This window comes from Bos grunniens, chromosome 22 (assembly GCF_055505025.1).
Source record: "Bos grunniens cultivar Pamir isolate PY7600 chromosome 22, Bosgru_T2T1.0, whole genome shotgun sequence".
Taxonomy (NCBI): Eukaryota; Metazoa; Chordata; class Mammalia; order Artiodactyla; family Bovidae; genus Bos; species Bos grunniens.
This window is the reverse complement of record NC_141186.1, coordinates 25,315,729-25,337,586: the sequence shown is the minus strand read 5'-3', so window position 1 is coordinate 25,337,586 and position 21,858 is coordinate 25,315,729. Positions and strand designations below refer to the sequence as shown.

General features: G+C 37.0%; 1 protein-coding gene across 1 annotated transcript in view; it reads left to right on the top strand.

The window, feature by feature from the left end:
* The window catches only part of CNTN6 (contactin 6), a 260,095-nt gene that overhangs the window by 159,044 nt on the left and 79,193 nt on the right, over nucleotides 1-21,858 (top strand). The window contains exons 7-10 of the mRNA XM_086366672.1: nucleotides 9,353-9,537; nucleotides 15,743-15,879; nucleotides 17,480-17,609; nucleotides 19,704-19,854. Of these exons, the coding sequence (XP_086222798.1) occupies nucleotides 9,353-9,537; nucleotides 15,743-15,879; nucleotides 17,480-17,609; nucleotides 19,704-19,854 (603 nt within the window). The remainder of the gene's footprint in view (nucleotides 1-9,352; nucleotides 9,538-15,742; nucleotides 15,880-17,479; nucleotides 17,610-19,703; nucleotides 19,855-21,858) is intronic.

The window sequence follows — 21,858 nt, the reverse complement described above, 5'->3', positions numbered from 1 at the left end:
ATTACAAGTTGGGTCTCTTTTGATCTTACATACTGATTCCAAAAAGTCAAACATTCCTTTCACTTTTTTTTTCTATTTCAAAAGCCAAAATTGGATTTTTACATTGCTGTTTCAAAAATCAAATTAATCTAAAGGCCCTAAAAATCATCCAAGCAGAATATATATATATATTTCTGCAAGTAACTCTTTATCCTTTCCATCTCAGTCTACCATCACCTTTCTCAGCAGACTTAGAAATCTTACTTTTTAAGTAACTGGCAATTGCAGAAGAGAAAGATTTCAAATCCAAGTTGGAACTGAACTGAAGGAAAAGAAGTTACTTCCATTTTTCCTGTTAACCTTGGAACCCATCTCTAGAAATTTTATTGGAATATGGAGGCATCTCAATATGTTAAAACAAAAACAACTCTGATTTCATCTTCTGGCCCCCGGACAAAAGAATCTCTACCCCCTGATTATAAAATACACTAGTTAATTAGGTAAGGGATATGTTTCTAAACAACAATATATTGACCAAAAAGATGATTTTCATGCTGTAGCTGTTTAGCTCATGCAGGAGCAGCAAAGCATGGTAGTTTAGAGCTCAATCACTATGGAAAGAGACTTTAGTTCAAATCATTTTTTTTTTTTTGTAATTCACTGTGTGATATTGGGCCTGTTACCAACCTATTCTATTCCCATCTCCTTATCTGCAAAATGTTAATAGCAACAGTCTTGTGTCTTAAGATATTATCATATAGTTTCAGTGAAGCACTTAGCACAGTGCCTGGTGTAGAATGTGATCAATAAATGTTAGATATATTAATAATAAAATGATTAAATATAACAAACCATATATAATGTCTCCTTAATTTCTTTAGGTGAACATTTATGATTATGAGCTGAGCTAAAGTCAAGCCCTATAATTTCTAAGGAATTCTAACTCTCAACATAATTTTGAAGGAACGTGAGCCTCCAGAACCCACCTTGACCAAAGTATAATTTCCTCTCCTGTAGGGCAACATAGCACTCATATACTTGGTGAAGTATTTATTTAGGGTTAATATTATGTATTCATAAAACATTATGGAGACGCTATCGACCAAGGGATAGTTTTCTTTTCTTTTTTTTCCTGCTATGTACAGTGTTATTTTCATCCCTAATATACCTTGAAATTATGGGCTCCTGTTTTACGTTTCATGTACCAATTAGTGCTTACACTGTGGAGTAGAAAGTGGCCATAAAAGTCTTAGGGACTTGGGACAATAGAATCTCACTATCCCTGTGTGGATGATCATAGTACTGAGACAATTTAGCAAACTTTATTATAGGTTCTAACTTTATATTTCAGAATTTATTCTCATAATATATATCCGCATTTTATCCTTTCAAGCAGTCTTTTATGTACCCATTGCTATCTCTAGTTATAAGGAGAAAGCTGAGGCTCAGAGATGTGAGGTAATTTGCACTCATTTACACAAAACTTGCCTGTGTCCTACATGCAAGTACTCTTTTGCTACCACTGCTATTAAGACCAAACTATCTGTGGGCTTTTCACCTGGCTGCAACAAGTCTAGTGTCAAATACCAGAAAAATGCATGCACACGATAATGTTTTTTCCCCGAGGGAAACCTGGTATAGACACTGACCAGGAGAACAGGATCATGACTACATTTAGATCACACAGAGAAAAAAGAAAAAAATATCCTTTTTTCCATAATAGTGAGATTGCTTTGCTACAGAACTCATGAATTTATCCATATTGTATCCCCATAGGACAATCTTATATCCCAAGCTCTTTGTATGAATATTTCAAGTTGAGGAAATGAAAGCAGCTAGTTGAACAGTCTGAAAATTGAACAGAGGCACTCTGTGCTGGTTTTGTTATTCTGCTTCCCACTCTTCGATTAAAAATGGCCACAGACAGGATTTTTTGAAATGAGGTTCAAGTTAAGAATAATCCCAAATATAAGCATCTTAGGAAACTGGTTCTCTGTACCAGTTTCTACTTAAAACTTGGTATAGCCTGGATTTAAGCTGTGGATAATGAGGTTTAAGAAATCCAAGGGAAAAATATAAGCTTTCTCAAATAGCACTAATAATGAAAATTCTATTTATGGGGTAAAAGTATAGAAGTGAAGCAGAGTTTCTATAAGTGTGTGAAGAGCTTTAATTTAATTTCCAATTCAGGTTGAATTAGGACGGATGGTTAACAAATATATTCTCTGTCTCCAGATAAAATTAATAGGATGCTCACTCTGTAAAAGCACAATGACAAGAGAGTAAGAAGTAAAAGTCCTCATGGCAATGCTTATTTAAGAAGCACAAAACCAGAGGAAGAGGGAAGAAAGATAAATAAAAGGGAGAGGGAAGAAAGAAAAAGAGAGAGGGAAAGGAAATAAGTAAGGAAGAAAGAGAAGCAGAGAGAAAGAAGGAAAGAGATAGAGAAAGGGAGGAAAGGAAGGAAGGAGAAAGAAAATTTGCTTTTATGACCTAGTAATGGCACCCCACTCCAGTACTCTTGCCTGGAAAATCCCATGGATAGAGGAGCCTGGTAGGCTGCAGTCCATAGGGTCACTAAGAGTCGGATACGACTGAGCGACTTCACTTTCACTTTTCACTTTCATGCATTGGAAGAGGAAATGGCAACCCACTCCAGTGTTCTTTCCTGAAGAATCCCAGGGACAGCGGGGCCTGGTGGGCTGCTGTCTATGGGGTCGCACAGAGTCGGACACGACTGAAGCGACTTAGCAGCAGCAGCAGCAGTCTTTTAGAACTGTGCAGGCTCATGTTGCAGGAAAATATAGATACAAAATAAGAAAAGGCTACTGTAAAGTTTTCTGAAGTACACAGTTCATGAGTGTCTCATTTGTGCTGTGAGGAAACTTTGAATGAGAGAGTTACTTCAAACTGGTTTTCTTTACTGAGATTTGTATTCAAGCTAGAGTCTGACCACATTTGTAAAGATTAAAAAAAAAAAAAAAAGTGTGTGTGGAGGGGGTGGATTTGGAGCTGAAAGGGAAATTTTACCAGAAATGGCTGATACCTGAAGTTACAGGATGATGGTGGTACCATGCATTTTGACTTAACCCTTTAATGGCAGAGCTTCAAGTGATTTAATAAGAATCCTCATTCTGAAGACCCTTCAAAGATCTCCTTGTTCCACTGAACTCTTCATACATTAATATACTAACTTTGGATTTTAAATAGACCACTTATTTTAAATTAAAATGAACTGCCAGGGAATACTGCATCACTGATATCATCAATATAGATAAGCTAGATAGGTCTTAAAAAGAATGTTGAAGCCACAGAAGGAAAAGGAGTCTACTAGCGCTAATAACTGAATGGGTGGCAACTCAGAATTGGAAGGTGGATCACAATAAATTAGCCTGTACTGGAACTCTAAGTGGAAGAGAATTGGCAGGTAATAATTTAGCAGAAATTACCTGTCTAAACGTGAGTACCATTTCAAAAAGGTAATTAGGATTGTTAGCAGCTTCCAGCTGAATATTAAACTGAGATGACATATGGACACCATCTGTCACAAGCCTGGTACATAGTAAGCACTCAATTAATGGTTATTACTATTCATAAATAAATGCTTAGCTTTCTCACAATGCATTTTTTTTCCTCTTTGGTGAAAGTTGTCTAATTACTTTCCTCCATACCACAATGGTCTTAGATGATTTGTCAAGCTAAAAATAAAAGTATTTTACAACAAAGCATGCTATAGCTCACTTGCAAGATCCCTGCTCTCATGATAAGGAAAGGAACGTGATGGCTATAATCAGAGTTATTATCTCCTTAGCAGTCAGTCTATCAAACAGGCAGAAGCAAGACATTTACTTCTAGAGACATATATCCGTGTTTGTGCACCCATTTCATGTACAGTATGGAGATCTGATTTTAGTTTATACATGATTCATAAATCAGTTTATGTTAAATGCCTAGTCATACAGAGTTCTTAAAGGAGAATAGAAAACAAATAAACATAAGCTAGGATTCTTATCTTGAAATGATAACAATAATAATTTAAAATTATTTTTAAAGTCATTAACACAAAAATACTGTTTAATGTGTTTTCGATGGTGTTAAATGTGTGAAATGTATTATATTAATACCATTTAATCTTCACTATAATCCTGTGAAGTATATACTAGTATTAAGCCCTATTCTCGGCTTCCTGAGTAGCTCAGCAGGTAAAGATTCTGCCTGCAAAGCAGGAGACCCTGGTTAAATTCCTGCGTTGAGAAGATATACTGGAGAAGGGATAGGCTACCCACCCTGTATTCTTGGGCTTCCCTGGTGGCTCAGACAGTAAAGAATCTGCCTGCAGTGAGGGAGATCTGGGTTTGATCCCTGGGTTGGGAAGATCCCCTGAAAGAGGGCATGGCAACCCACTCCAGTATTCTGGCCTAGAGAATCCCCATGTGTATAGGAGTCTGGCAGGCTACAGTCCATGGGGTTGCAAAGAGTTGGACGTGACTGAGTAACTAGGACAGCAAGCCCTATTCTAATAAATGAGAAAATTTATGTTATAAATGTACAATACAATATAGCTGGTAAGTTTAAGAATTACACTCTGCTCTGTACTCTCTATATAGTATTCTAATAGCTTTGCTATTAACAGTAGTACCAGTATTAGTATTTCATTGCTTACATAGAATGGTATATCTTGGAAAATTTAGCTTGCATTTGAAATTGAACTCACTACTAATATAATTTCATCTTTTGTTGACTTTAGTTCTTCCCACACACCGTCCACTTGGGATGGCTTCAGAAAAGAGAGAGGGTGTGAAATCTAAAGCAATTAATTGTTAACTACTAATTGACACTTGCCTTTGGCACTTGCCATCTGCCTCTATAAGGATTAAATAATGTGTTGCTGTAGCTACTGACTTTCAACATCCCCTGAAAGGAGTTCAGGGTAGGGAGCAGAAACGAGGTAACCTGTGCTCTGGGAAAAACTGGCAGAACAGGTCTTCAGATAGTTAGAAAATTTCAGGAGCTGATTTTATGAGCCCAATTCTTATATCCTCTGATATCTAGAAAAGCCCTAAAATTCATCACGATGATGACTGCTCCTCATGACTAGCAAAAGCCTTTTGCAAAAAGTATGTGCTTTACTGAACATACTCTCCCTTCACCAAAATCACATATATACTGATCTTTCCGCCTACCTCTTTGGAACAGTTTCTCAGAGACATGCTGTCTCCCCGACTATAATCCTTATTTTGTACCAATAAAACATAAGTCACCACTGTCACGTGATTCGTTCTTTAAAAATCTACAACATTTACATCATTTACTGTCTTCATAAGACGTGCCCAGACTAAATGGGAACTTTTCATTAAAACGAACGTGCATTTTTATGTAATCTATGCTTTACAGTTATTCTCCCTGACACTACAGCTCACATGATCAGTAGTAATCAGGAGGCTCCTGACATTCATATTTTGTAGTGACATAACAAATCTGAAAAAAAAAAAACTTAACATTGAATTAGTATCTGCAAAATCATATAAAATTTGATTTTTCTCCCATTAGAAATTTTAACAAGAAATGCAGCCATAAAATGCACTTGATAAGACTCAATTAAAAAAAAATAAATGTTTTAGTGACTATTTTTGATAGTTTAGTTGCTCTGAAGAGGGTGGGGAGATTTGAGAGAATGGCATTGAAACATGTATAATATCATGTATGAAACAAGTCGCCAGTTCAGGTTCGATGCACGATACTGGATGCTTGGGGCTGGTGCACTGGGACGACCCAGAGGGAGGGTATGGGGAGGGAGGAGGGAGGAGGGTTCAGGATGGGGAACACAGGTATACCTGTGGCGGATTCATTTCGATATTTGGCAAAACTAATACAATATTGTAAAGTTTAAAAATAAAATAAAATTTAAAAATATATATAATATCCTAAAGAAATCTGCTAATACCATGTCATACAATTCAATCACACAGATAGAAAATATCTTAACAGATTTTTAACCCAGGCATCAGCCCATTTCTCAAGTCTTTTTAAAAATGAAAGTAGCAGGAAAACTACGCAAACAGGCATAAGGCAAAAAAAATGACTATTGCTTAACAGATATATTTGAGGTTTCTTTTTTGGCATTGACACGCTTTAATATAGGCATGTGAAGAATTCCAAGTTACCTTTCTTTATGTTAGCTTTGGTTTTCAAACACAGTGTCTCCATTTTGTTGGAAATTGTTGCCTAGAAGTGCCAAGTATACATCCAACATCTGAGAAAACCTAGCGACAAAAGATCCTGTTTTTAATAGCTCTTTCAAAGGCAGTCCCAGAATTGATCTACTTGTTTCTGATTGTGATGTCTTAGTTACCATAGTTGACCCACAATGGTGGCCACAATACACCAATTTCTAATGGTAAGACCTGAGTTTTGTGCTCACTCCTGCATCCAGATGTGCACGTATGCATGCTTAGCTGTGTCTGACTCTTTGCAGTCTCACAGACTGTACAACCTGTCATGCTCCTCTGTTGACAGAATTTTCTAGCCAAGAATACTGGGGTGGGTTGCCATTTCCTGTTCTAGGGGATCTTCCCAATCCAGGGATAAAAAAACTTAACATTGAATGTTAAGGGATAAAAAAACTTAACATGTCTCCTGCATTGACAGGCAGACTCATTACCACTGAGCCACCTGGGAAGTCCCCAGAGGTGCAGTCCATCCAATTCAAATCAGATGGACTAAAGATAGGATGCACTGGGTTTCCCAAAGAAAATTAAAATGCACACACAAAAACAAACACATGTCCAATGCAGACTGAGAATACAGGAGTCTAATTCTTAAATCCTTCTTCAAAATTGGAAACTCTTATGTTAGAAACCAGTACACTGAAACTTACAACTTTCTCCATAGTTGAGTGGTTTATTAGGCAAGGTGTATCACTCTAAACATAACTGAGGTAAGAAAAACAAGCATCTATCTAGAGGATGTTCTTTAAGTGAGAAGCTTAAATATCTCTTCAGTTTCATGTCTGCTTTACATTTTTTTGCCTTCTAGTATAGTTCTGACCCTATAAAGCATTGTTCTTAAAATATATTTCACAGTCATGATTTTTTACAAGGATTATACTGCTCAGTTTTTGGTCTTACATGCCACTTTCACAGAATATCATTTTTATGTCTGTCTAATGGCTATATAGAAGTACCATACTGAGAAGTATTTAAAGGTCCCTTACTCTTGGTATTGTAATTAAAGTATACTGTTCAATTACTGGTTCAGAGATTTAGATAAATAGGTTAAAAATTGACTCCTATCTTCACAGTTAAAATAAAGAACATGATATAACAATGGAAAAATATTCAGCCTTTACTGATTTTTTTTTTCTTAATGTTTTAGGTTAAAACCTTTTTTAGTTGAATGTTTTGCATGTATTTTTCATAAACCTCAGAGATACACTATCATAAAAAGATAAAGAATCATGGATTCAGATAAATATCAGAGCCTCTATTTATTTTTCTCTTTGTAAATACATTTTCTTAGAATTTTTCTATTATAAGGGTCATACATCCTTACTGTAGAAAAATAATGGAAAAATTGAGATAAGCAGAAAAAGGAAAATAAAAGGCATTTATATCCTCACCACCTGTAGATACTAAATTTTCATGTTCACATACGCACTGTATGTATTTTTGAAAATTGGATAACACTGCCTCAGACTTGGTGAAGTTCTTTATCAGTGAATAAACTTTCTTTTAGAACTTTGTTTTAGAATAATTATTTAGAACTTGTAGCTCTGTATTTAATAAAATGAGTGAATAAGAAAACTAGCTACCTGAGGTTACTTGTTGGCAGGAATATGCTGTTTTACTAAAATATCAACCTAAAGTTATAGTGTCAAGGCTTTTTCAAAGGACAAAAACAAAACTTATTAAAATTATTATTTTTGTATTTAATTAAAATTCAAGTTGTATTTGTCACTGTATGCTAATTCTGAGAAAAATAGACAAATCAAACATTGATTGGTGAATATTCTTTCTGTGAAATATGTGTGATCACATTTATGACTTTCTACACAGTGTATATCTTTGATTTGCACATCAGGATCCTCATTGTTGGCCAATGAAAAATTCTTGAGGCTTCCACAATTTTGTTGCTTTATTTGAAGCCTCTACTGAATCAACACCAATTATCTGTGGTTGTTACGGCTCAGATTCTATAGATCTTTATTTGTCAACCACTTTGTATATGATTGGTGGTTCTCCTGCATTATTTTTGTGGACTTGGAAAAAGTCCTGCATCTTCTACAAAGTTTATAATTTGGTTTTGCAAAATGATTTTTACTATTATTAAGCTGAAAACATTTAGACCAGAAATTATTTAACCACTTGAAAATCTATAAAAGAATGAAAAATTACTTGAAAATAAGAAAGGAAGATGTTAGTGCTAATAGATTGGGGTTGATTTTTCAAATGATTAGTTTATTAGGGAATATTTTCTGGTTAGAACTTTATTTATAGCCTACATTTGCATTGCATTCTACTATATCTGTACAAGTAAGGCCTTCTTAACCATGAATTTCTAAATTCATCTCTATTGTTTGACACTTAGATTCATATATTATAAAATGTATTTTTTTTGCTGCTTAAAAAGGTAATCAGATGAAATATATTACATATAAGATATTAAGCTAAATTCCTATAATAAAGGAATTGTTTACACATTCTTTCTGAAAAGAGACAAAGTACAATGCAAAGATTTTTTTATGTCATTAAAAAAATGTATAAATAATACATTCTTTTGAGGATAGCAGATCCTATACTCCCAGTTCATTTGGGTCTGTTATATAGTACTGATTTCTTGATAATCTAGCTCACCAGTCATGAATGTCTTCAACTACGTATTAGTACCAATTTAGCTATAAAGGAATCTGAGTTTTTGCCTTAGAATCTGTAAATACAGAAAGAAATTGCCTCCTCTTAAATGTTACATCCTCACAGAATTTCCAGACCTTCATATTTAAATTGATACAATCCTGTTACTATCTCTGCATGCTCTTTCCTTTGTTTCAGTTATTGCATTTACAAATCTGATTTTTATATTGTGTTTATTGTCTGTTTTCCCCACTAGTCTGTGAGCAACATGAGGAGGGAAAACATGTTTAGTCATCAATTTATTCCCTGATCTTACTACTGTGACTTGCTCATGGCAAGCACTTAATAAACTATTAAAATTGCTGGATGAGTGTATGGCGAATGACTGCATAATCTGAAAACTAGTCACAGGTAGTAGATTGACTGATATTTTTCCTTGAGAGTTAAGCTTAAGGAATTCTTATTTTATCTTGCTGTCATAAAGACTAAACCATCTTCTATTCTAATGAGGTGTAACTGTTTAGTCCCGTCCCTGATATTAGTTGGAGGAGGTTGGATGGAAGCCCATTGCCGGGGAAAGTCAAATACAGCAAATCCCAAGCTATCCTTGAAATCCCGAACTTTCAACAGGAAGATGAAGGCTTCTATGAGTGTATTGCAAGTAACCTTCGAGGAAGAAACCTTGCAAAGGGTCAACTCATTTTCTATGGTGAGCTAATAGAATTTCAAAAAGTATATGGAATATTTGGTGATATCCTTCATAGTGAATAGTGAAAGTGTTTAGCATGTTGTGGGCAAGTGTCATAGGAGAAAGAGAGAAGACACATTTCCAGGTAAGGATGCTTAATTCAATGATTAGCCGATGGGAATGACCATTTTTAAAATATGGCTTTAATTTCAGCATAGTCTATGCATGTTATTGTTTATTAAAATTTCCTTTGAAATATGAGCAGTGTCGTGTTAAAAGCCATAGAAGTTTATAACACAAAGTAAAATGGAATTCAATATATTTCCCTTAATATGTTCAGCAGCAGCCTGTGACAATCTTAATGATAATCCCAAGCAGAAATTAAAAAGAAGAAAATGACAGGAGAAGTATAATACTTACAGTAGTTTTCAGTACTTGTTTATGTTTCCCAAGATTGTCTACAGATATGTAGATAAGAGAAAAATAAACTCATTACTTCATTTAAAAATATATTTGCCTCAGTTATCAGAATCTTTCATGGACTTAAGAGAGATGATAAAAACATATATTTTCTAATGTTTGTCCTTGTGCCTTCTTTCCTCTAGGCCAAAATACACACTTGCATGAAGTTCACTTTTTTTTGACATCAAATAAACCATAAAATATACCTCAGGATTGTCAAAATGTTTGCGGCTTTTAAAATACTCTTAACTTAGCTATATTTAACACCTCTGTACTCAGTTCAGTTCAGTTCAGTTGCTCAGTCGTGTCTGACTCTTTGCGACCCCATGAAGTGCAGCACGCCAGGCCTCCCTGTCCATCACCAACTCCCGGAGTTCACTCAGACTCACGTCCATCGAGTCAGTGATGCCATCCAGCCATCTCATCCTCTGTTGTCCCCTTCTCCTCCTGCCCCCAATCCCTCCCAGCATCAGAGTCTTTTCCAATGAGTCAACTCTTCATATGAGGTGGCCAAAGTACTGGAGTTTCAGCTTTAGCATCATTCCTTTCAGAGAACACCCAGGACTGATCTCCTTTAGGATGGACTGGTTGGATCTCCTCGCAGTCCAAGGGACTCTCAAGAGTCTTCTCCAACACAACAGTTCAAAAGCATCAATTCTTCAGCACTCAGCTTTCTTCACAGTCCAACTCTCACATCCATACATGACCACTGGAAAAACCATAGCCTTGACTAGATGGACCTTTTGTTGGCAAAGTAATGTCTTTGCTTTTCAATATGCTATCTAGGTTGGTCATAACTTTCCTTCCAATGAGTAAGTGTTTTTTAATTTTATGGATGCAGTCACCATTTGCAGTGATTTTGGAACCCCAAAAAATAAAGTCTGACACTGTTTCCACTGTTTCTCCATCCATTTCCCATGAAGTGATGGGACCACATGCCTTGATCTTAGTTTTCTGAATGTTGAGCTTTAAGCCAACTTTTTCACTCTCCACTTTCACTTTCATCAAGAGGCTTTTTAGTTCCTCTTTACTTTCTTCCATAAGGGTGGTATCATCTGCATATCTGAGGTTATTGATATTTCCCCAGGCAATCTTGATTCCAGCTTGTGCTTCTTCCAGCCCAGCATTTCTCATGATGTACTCTGCATATAAGTTTAAATAAACAGGGTGACAATATACAGCCTTGACGTACTCCTTTTCCTATTTGGAACCAGTCTGTTGTTCCATGTCCTCTATACTAGAGGACTTTAAAAACTGTATTTATACATGGCCAAAAGTCATTTTCTATGTGACATGTTTCTATGTAACACATTTATAATCAATAATAAAGTAATTGGGAAAAAACCCATATATTTCAATAACTAAAAGGTCTAAGGTATGGTAATTACCTAGAAGGTATGCTAATTAAGTTTATACATGTGTTCTCAGTCACGCAGTCATGTCCAACTCTTTGTAATCCATGGACAGTAGCCTGCCTGGCTCTTCTGTCCATGGAATTCTCCAGGAAAAATACTGGAGTGGATGGCATTTCCTTCTCACAGGGTCTTCCTGATCCAGGGATCGAACCCTTCTCTCTTGCATTTCCTTCATTGGCCCGCAGATTCTTTACCACTGAGCCACTTCAGAAGCCGTCAATTGAGTTTATACACATATTCTTTTGATAGCTCCTATTTTTTAATTCAAAATCTCTGGACTCTGGCATTCTTTTGTAAATAAAATTGTGAGGATGTAACTGGGAGTTTTTTTAGGAGCAGCACAATATTACACCAGCTTTGGCTAATAGGTATGTCATTTTTCTACTAAATGGACAAATATATAGATAAAAAACTTAACCATAAAATTGAGGTCTCTATAAACTGGAAGTCAATAATAAAGTACTTTCTCTCACATTAATAAAGTGACTGCTAGCTTACATAGAAGATTTTACAAATATTCACATAATTTTTATAGAAATAAAGTGTAGAAATAATTTTCAGTGATATTATAGGTAATTAACCTTTGATGAATTGAAGAAGATCGCAAATAAGTTGCTAGATCTGAGATTAGAACCTTGAACAATCTTCTGAAATGAGATTCTGCCCAGTCTACCATAGCTCTTCAACCTGGTCATCTAAGTCTATTCACAAGACGTATGGAAGTGAAAGTGAAAGTCATTCCGTCGTATCAAACTCTTTGCTACTCCATGGACTATACAGTCCATAGAATTCTCCAGGCCAGAATACTGGAGTGGGTAGCCATTCCCTTCTCCAGGGGATCTTCCCAAACCAGGGATCAAACCCAGGTCTCCCACATTGCAGGTGGATTCTTTACCAGCTGAGCCATGAGGGAGGCCCAAGAATACTGGAGTGGATTCCTTCTCCAGTGGATCTTCCCAACTCAGGAATTGAACTAGGGTCTCCTGCACTGCAGGCAGATTCTTTACAACTGAGTTACCAGGGCAGCCCCACATGACCTATTATCACAATCAAACTAGCCATTTAGGAAGTCCAAATGGTCTTTGAGGGTGAATAATGGGTAATTGGTCAATAAGACAAAATAATGCTTCTTGTTCACCTATTTAGTTTCCAATATGCTCCCAAAGGGCTTCCTAGGTGGTGCTAGTGGAAACGAATCTGCCTGCCAATGCAAGAGAGATAAGAGACCCAGGTTCAAACTCTGAGCAGGGAAGATCTCCTGGAGGAGGGCATGGCATCCCACTCCAATATTCTGGCCTGGAGAATCCCATCAACAGAGAAGCCTGCAAAGAATCAGACATAATTGAAGCAACATAGCACACATATTTTCAAAGGAGAAGAGAATTGATTCAATTTCTTGAGAATCGAAAAATACCCGAAAATTTCAAGACTCTCAGTCCATTATGTTGCTATGCTTAAGTTAAACTTCAGAATTCTATCCATTTATATTGGGTCCTCCTCTGGCAACCCACTCTAGTATTCTTGCCTGGAAAATTCCATGGATGGAGTAGCTTGTCAGGCTAGAGTCCATGGGGTCACAAAGAGTTGGACGTGATTGAGTGATTGAGCACAAATACACAACTTCCAAAATATGTTTATAAAGCATTACTATCATTGTAAATAATGGAGCATATTCAGAGGAGTTAAGTGATTACACGACCATTGAGAGGGTGAAATAAGTAACAATACCCAAGCCTATATGGTAGACTTGAAATACTAAGTTTTTTTTTTTTTTCTTCAGGTAGTTCTGACTTAGTTGGACCTACATGTAGTTGAAGACTTAAAAGTTTATTCTTTGGAATCCTAAAAATGTACACATTAAAAAAATAAATAAAGCTTAAAGTTATAGCTATTGCACTAAGCAACAAACCATATATATATATATCTGAAACTCCTGTAAGCTATGTGGATTTTATGTGTGTGTTCATTTTTTCTCCCAGATCAAATGTATAATAGGGCAATTTCTAAACAAGTATCTACAAACTATAAAATTTTAAAATATTAAATAGAAACATGATTCCATTTAATCAATACATTCAGTTCTTCTAAGGGGTGTCATCCATTATCCCTCAAGGTTGTAAAAAGCGTGTTCTGTAACTGGAGGTTCCCCTGATTTCCACAGGAGTTCATCTTGGCTTACTTTTCACCACAATGGGACATCATGATTTCTTGTTTTCCTTGACTAGCTCCCCGAAGGAACTTCTCTTTTAGTGCAAGATTACAGCGGAGAAACCTTGAAAGTCAGATATACTTGTACATCATTTCAAAGACTCTCAGTACCACTTGCTCCAACCAGTGCTGCAGTGACCTCCTCTGCCACTGTATTTTGCAGGTGTAGCCTGACAGACTCTTATCTCCGGTGGCACAACAGGCCATTTTGTTTCCTGCTCCAGTTTTCTTTGGCCCCTTCTAGAACCTACTCAAAATTTAAGCACACACAACCTGAACGTTCTAACAGTTAATACCTGCTGCTGCTGCTGCTAAGTTACGTCAGTCATGCCTGACTCTGTGCGACCCCATAGACGGCAGCCCATCAGGCTCCGCGGTCCCTGGGATTCTCCAGGCAAGAACACTGGAGTGGGTTGCCATTTCCTTCTCCAGTGCGTGAAAGTGAAAAGTGAAAGTGAAGTCTTTCAGTCGTGTCCGACTCTTCACAACCCCATGGACTACAGCCTACCAGGCTCCTCTGTCTGTGGGATTTTCTAGGCAAGAGTACTGGAGTGGGGTGCCATTGCCTTCTCCAGTTAATACCTGAACTGCCCTTGAATGACTATGGACTAGAGCCAATGAATAAATGTTTCCTCTTTCTTTCCTGGCCAGGCAGTTATAGAGATTCCTTATACATGCACAGAGGATGGGTAACAATCATCTCTGCGTGCTCAGTTGTGTCTGACTCTTTGTGAACCTATGGACCCTAGCCCACCAGGCTCCTCTGTCCATGGAATTCTCCAGGCAAGAATACTGGAGTGGGTTGCCATGCCCTCCTCCAGGGAATCTTCCCAACCCAGGGATGGAACCCACATCTCATGTCTCCTGCATTGGTAGGCAGGTTCTTTACCACTAGCTCCACTTGGTGGTCAACTCAATAACTCATTCTTGCATTGACTCTCTCCTTTCCTGTTGATTCTCCCTTTTCCTGAGAACTTACCCTTGGCCAGCACTCCCAAACACAAACATGTGACTACTTTCTGTGTACAAAATCAGGCTTCTCTATTTTCTAACTATGTCTCATTGTAAGCTGGGAAAGACTGAAGTCAGAAGGAGAAGAAGGCATCAGAGGATGAGATGAGTAGATAGCATCACCAACTCAATGGACATGAATTTGAGTGAACTCTGGGAGCTAGCAAAGGACAGGGAAGTGTAGAGTGCTGTAGTCCATGGAGTCTCAAAGAGATAGACAAAATCAAGCAACTGAACAGCAACTTCTTGATAAGGTTACCTAACACCTATACAAAAAACCCACTATAAAATTTGGAGGGAGAATTAAGTGCAATTATACAGGAAGCTCATCCACTCCAACTTATCTAGGAGAGACCTAAACAAAGGAGAGGGATTAAATGGCAAATTCAGAGAGTTTTCTATCATCATTATAGAAGAAATCATAATTTCAAAAAATTTATTTTATACACATCTGTTTCCATGAATGTTAGTAAGGATAATACTACCTTATATTTAAATAGCATTTCAACATCAATTATATCAGTTGCTTTTTGCTTCAGAACTATGTTGAACTTTCTCAGATTAGAAAATAACGTTTGGAAAACTCATGCCTAGAATTAAAGTTATATGCTTAACCTGCATACAACTCTAAAAGTTATCATTCCCTGTCAAGACTTATACACAGGGGAAAACTTGCTTAAAACCTACTAAAATGTGATGAGGCTGATATCTGATTTATGCTTCAGACTATTGAATTGTTATTATATTGGATATAGATACAATTATTTTGGTTAGTGCAATCTAAATATACTTAATGGCCTTTTGCCCACAGAGAGTTCAGATTTGATATACGTTTTCTAACTTGACCTATATACTAATATCTAATACAGAATTATCCTTTCGCCTTGTTCCCACAGCTCCAAAATTGTTATACATGTGCAGCAAAGTGATAGATGGCAAATATCAATCTTATGCAAAAGGTCCACTGATATTTACAACAGAGTTTCTATTGTCCCACTTTGGGGGTCCTGCATTTTCCCTCCCTGAAATCATGAGTGCAGTCCTTCTGATTTCTATAGTCCTTGAAATGCAGCATAATGTTTTGGCTAACAAATTTGCTAAATAGTTGCTCTTGCCTCTTTTTGAAACAGCCCCTCCAGAATGGGAACAAAAAATCCAAGATACATACTTGTCTATCTACGACAGCTTATTTTGGGAATGCAAAGCCAGTGGAAAGCCAGACCCTTGGTATACCTGGTTAAAGAATGGTGAACGCCTCAATCTGGACGTAAGTAGCTACGGTGATGTTAAACTTCCACCTACTCTGCTAGGGAAATTTTATCACTAAGAGCAACAATGTATGTTTCTGGAATGTTTAGTAGGTGCCAGGAAATGTAGTATAATCTTTACATATCCTAATTTATTTAATACTTAAACTCAAAGTGACTATTAAAATTATTCCTATTATTCAAAAGAGAAATTTATGGGTAGAAAACACAACTTGTACAAAGTTGCACTTAGTCAGTGATTGATCCATATTCAGATGATATCATTATCATCAACAACATTCACTGAACTCTCATATGAGCCAGGCCCTGTGTTAAATATTTTCCATACATTGTCTAATGGCATCTTCATGACAATTTTACGGGAAAGATAAGATTATTATTTGTATAGTGAAAAAAAATTGTTTCAGAGGGCTAAAGTCTATTTGTCCAAGGTCACAAAGCAGCTAGTAAGTGTTAGCATTGGTATTCTAAACATAATCTGCCTGATTTCAGAACCCAAGCTCTCAGTCATCGTCCAGAAACTTGGTTGTTATGAAAGCTAATAGCTGTCTCTAAACCTAGAAAAGTGGAAAACTGAGGCAGTTATCCACATTTTTCAAATTAAAGCACACTTTACAATATATAGAAAATGAGACAAGTTTATTTTTCCCGTCAAATTATCCTAATAATTGTGTCAGCTCACCACTCTACTTGCACTTACAGGCTCAGTTAGAGACACAAAGAACATCTGTTGTTTAGAACCTGAATAGAAGGCTGTTCTTTGTTTCAGCTTTATTGGAATTTAATCCATTCATCCCTTTTGCAAACAACATTCCCTGTGTCCTCCAGCCTACTTTTACTATCTTTAGAGGATGGTGATAGGTACCATGAAATATTTAAAGTTATATTTACCTTATTAAACTATTGTATTCAATACACTCAAAATTGTACCCAAAATTGGACTCTGCAACAGACTTTGTATGTTTAAGTATGTTTAAGCATACTTTATAGTACACTGCAGAAAAGAATTTAGCTCCTTAAACTTACTTACTCAATTAGAAAATTATTGAGTCATCATATTTTAATTTTTTAAGACTTTATGATGGAAAACCATGGAAATTTGCTAGTCACTCTATCCATGTCTAACACTATTCTCGACTATGTTTTCTGAAAAAACTGAAATGGTAGAGTATTCCAAATTATTTTATATACCACATAACAGAAAGGTAGTTAGTTAAGTTGCTCAGTTGTGTCTGACTCTTTGAGATTCCATGGACTGCAGCACGCCAGGCCTCCCTGTCCATCACCAACTCCCAGAGTTTACTCAAATTCATGTCCATTGAGTCAGTGATCCCATCCAACCATCTCATACCTTCTATGCAGAACAATGCCAATTTTTAAAGAAGTGAGGTAACATAAAATAAACTACCACTAAAATTATGTTAAGAACATTTCCATTGTTTTTTAAAGTCCAGAAGACTGCCCGGAATCTTGAAGTATATTAATTTCATTTTCATAAGCAACAGGTCTCATACCCCAACAGCTCATAGATATGCACAAATGTTAAGAGCATGCTTACATTAACGCACTAGCATCTTTATGTGACTTTTCTTTTATTAGGAAAGAATTCAAATAGAAAATGGGACACTCATCATAACTATGCTGAATGTGTCAGATTCTGGTATCTACCAGTGTGCTGCAGAAAACAAATATCAGATAATTTATGCAAATGCAGAATTGAGAGTATTAGGTAAGTCATTCATTTATAGCCAAAAAATTCAAACTGACATTTTAGCAAGCTATGATTATATGTAATATGAATCCAATTTTTCTGTAAATTAGAAATTGCTTTTTCTTGAAATAATGAGAAATATCTAAATTAGCTTCTAAAATATGCAAAGTGAGAATTATTACTCGGCTTTGGGTGATGTGGTAACACATCAGGGCTTGGAGGAACCCACTACTGGGTGAAACCAAACCAGAGGTGGCTCCCCCAAAGTTGATCCCAGCATGAGATTTTGAATACAATTCAAAAAGCATCTATTAGAAATGTTTTCAGCTACAAATAAGAAAAGAAAACCTCAATTTACAGACTTAAACAAGGATGTATTTTATTTCAACAAGAACTTTAGCCTCTCTAGGTGGCTTAGTGTTAAAGAATCTCTCTGCCAATGTAGGTTCAATCCAAGGGTCAGGAGGAGCCCCTAGGGGAGGGCATGGCAACCCCCTCCAGTATTCTTGCCTGGAGAATCCCATAGACAGAGAAGCCTGGCAGGCTACAGTCCATGGGGTCCCAAAGGGTCAGATATGACTGAAGCGACTTAGCACACACACATGCACAAGAACTTCGTGGGGGTTGGGAGGTGGGTGGGTAGCTGAGCAAGAGCAATGTGACTTGATGATCTTTAAACTTTTTCCTCATGGTTGTAGCCTCCTGGATCCAGGATGAGTGCTGTAGCTACAGAAATCAAGTCCATACTGAAACCCAAAGAAGAGAGAGGGGACAGCCCCTATCATTAGAAAAGCAAAATTTCCCTGGGTCCTTACATCAAACTCCTTTTATGTAATTAGCTAGAACCCTGTCACGTGACCACCCAGACCTCAAGGGAAGGTTTGAGGATGATATTCTGGGACAGTCAGCTGGTGGAGTTGTCACCATAAATGACTCAATGATGTCTTTCATCCTGAGATTTCCTTAACAGTATAAATACAGGAGATGAGAGGAAGAATCAAGTAAAACAGCAAAGTTTCATAAGTCTGTGGGTGATGGACATTGATTCATTTGTTTCTTCATTAAATCATCATTTATTGAATATTTATTGTGTATTAAACCCTGAAAACAGAACTGTCAGTATCAAAGTGATCTTTATAGAACCTATAGTTCTACAGAGGGGAAAAAAAGCACTAAATTTTAAAATATCGTGATTATTACAGTCAAGAATTGAGTAGGTGCTATCAGCTGAATATAACCTAAATTGAAGACTTTCTCTTTAAACATGTTTCAGAATAAAAAGCATGTATAGGTCAGTGGAAGGGCAGAGAAGCCATACAAGACAACATGGCATATCTGAAAGAAATTCATATAGACTTTATGCCAGGAATGAGAACTGGACACGTAGGTTCCCACAGGCAGGCAGCTAGGAAGACTTGGATGCATCCCCAGGCAGTCTAATTATTTATTACCCTTATGAACTGGTATTTGTTCAAGATTTATCTAGTGAGGACAGAGTTGAAACCGACAGTTTTTTTTTTTTTTTTCTCTGTCGTTGTTGTTAAAGTTTCTACTAAGCTTGCCTGCTTCAACTGAAGGCAAACTATTTCCATTTTTCCAGTTAATGGTATGCCTAAGGAAATCTGAAATAATAATATACTGCTTTTGATTTATTTAAAAGGTATTTCATTGTGTGCGCTCTCTCTCGTGAAACCATCTTCACCTTCTTTATTATAAATACAATAAAAATGTGACCTTTTGTAACTTGCTTCCTCCCTAACTCTAGCTTGCTTTTTATCTCAATGACCATTACCAAAACAAAAATAATCTACATTTACTGAGCAAATAATCTGTGCCAGTTGGTACTTAACCTTCTTTACTGAATGCTACCTCGTTCAAGACCCAGACTAACTGACTGAGGTAATATCTATTGCCATCTTCATTTTACAAATGGAAACAGTGACTCTAAAATGCCAAGTCTACAATTAGCTCCAAAACACCTTGAGTGAAGTAGCTTCAAAAAGGGTTTTTATTTTATAGATATTAGATTCTATCTAGGATACTGCATCAGTTCTTCGGTTACAACATATTGATTAGATGAGTAATTGAATAATTCTGTGATTTTGTTTTTAGCCTCAGCTCCTGATTTCTCCAAAAATCCCCTTAAAAAGTATTCAGTTGTTCAAGTTGGTGGGGATATTGTGATTGAATGCAAACCAAATGCTTTCCCCAGGGCCACTATTTCCTGGAAAAGAGGAATAGAGAGCCTGAGACAAAGCAAAAGGTAAACAAATCTCCTTTGTTTCAATATTTTAAATATTTTGTAATATAATATCTACCAGATTTTAGGGTTTACTAGGTTTTCTGAAATTCTCTCTCTTACAGTAAGCTTGCAACTGTGTACTGGAGATCTGAACATTTTCACATGATGGTATAAACAAAAGGAATTTACAAGGCTATGAACTGTTTGTATAATTTGACTGTAATATTTTCAGCGCATGTGCTTGTAATAGATATATTTTAAGAAATCCTTTAAGACCTTTTTCTATATTCAGTTTGAAGCTTTTTTCCTGACCCAGCCTGCTGAGAAATCAGTGAGAAGAGCATTACACAAAGGAGAGAGACATTCATACTCACACACCTGGTGTTGTGGTTTTTAAGTAGTCACACAGGTGTTTACTCCATGACAAAATGAATTCACCACATGAAAAAAATGTAGAGAGGTTCCCGTAGAGAAAGAAGAGAGGTTTCCTCCTATTATGGATGTGATTGAGAAATCCCAGATTAGCACTGGCAAGTTCTCTGGGAGAGTTTTGACAGCACAAAACAGGTGTTTTTCTCTACTTGTAACACATTTCATTCTATTGTGCTATAGAACCTCGTATATTCAGAGTTGATTTGACTAAAGTTCCAACTCAAATTTAAGGACCCACATGTGTTTCTATGTGGTCAGATACACAATACGGTGCTACTATGAATTGCTAATTGCCATGGTGCTGATGGTATGAAAATGGTTTCATGGGAACTTCTTCAGCATCATATGTGCCACAAACTCATATACATACCGGGCAGGTAACGTAAATAACAAGATACGCCAGGTAAAAGAAAAGACAGCTCAATGGTCGTGACAAAAAATGGCAATCTGTCAATCTCAAAAGCCTGTGAAGGAGTGGAGAGTGAGTTCTATGCCTAAAAGGTATAGTCACAAATCTGAATTCAGTCAAATGTTGTTTTATGGGTAGAACTTTTAACATTTCAGAAAAAGCTAGAAATCTAAATTTTGGCATTGAAACTTCTGGGCCAGAAAAAACATCCATGGGTTGGTTAAAGGGACACCGTTTTGTCATTTCTGATCTCAGACTGCATTTTTGGTCAGGAAGAGAGAAAAGTAGGTTCAGTTCAGTTCAGTCGCTCAGTTGTATCCGACTTTTTGCGAACCTATGAATTGCAGCACGCCAGGCCTCCCTGTCCATCACCAACTCCTGGAGTTCACTCAAACTCATGTCCATTGAGTCGGTGATGCCATCCAGCCATCTCATCCTCTGTCGTCCCCTTCTCCTCCTGCCCCAAATCCCTCCCAGCATCAGGGTTTTTTCCAATGAGTCAACTCTTCGCATGAGGTGGCCAAAGTATTGGAGTTTCAGCTTCAGCATCAGTCCTTCCAATGAATACCCAGGACTGATCTCCTTTAGGATGGACTGGTTGGCTCTCCTTGCAGTCCAAGGGACTCTCAAGAGTCTTCTCCAACACCACAGTTCAAAAGATTTAATTCTTTGGTACTCAGCTTTCTTCACAGTCCAACTCTCACATCCATACATGACCACTGGAAAAACCATAGCCTTGACTAGATGGACCTTTGTTGGCAAAGTAATGTTTCTGCTTTGTAATATGCTGTCTAGGTTGGTCATAACTTTCCTTCCAAGGAATAAGCATCTTTTAATTTCATGGCTGCAGTCACCTTCTGCAATGATTTTGGAGACCCCCAAAATAAAGTCTGCCACTGCTTCCACTGTTTCCCCATCTATTTCCCATGAAGTGATGGGACCAGATGCCATGATCTTCGTTTTCTGAACGTTGAGCTTTAAGCCAACTTTTTCACTCTCCTCTGGTTAAAACAAGCAAATAAGCAGTGTAATAATAATGATTGTGTAGAATGCTCCCACTGTTATATCTCTCACTGAAGCCTTGCACACTCTCTTCTGATAAGAAAGAGAAAGCTCTTTCGAAGGCACTCTTTCTTTTCCTCTTCTGTCTCCCAGGGACTCTGTAGCCCAGAACTGAAGCTTTT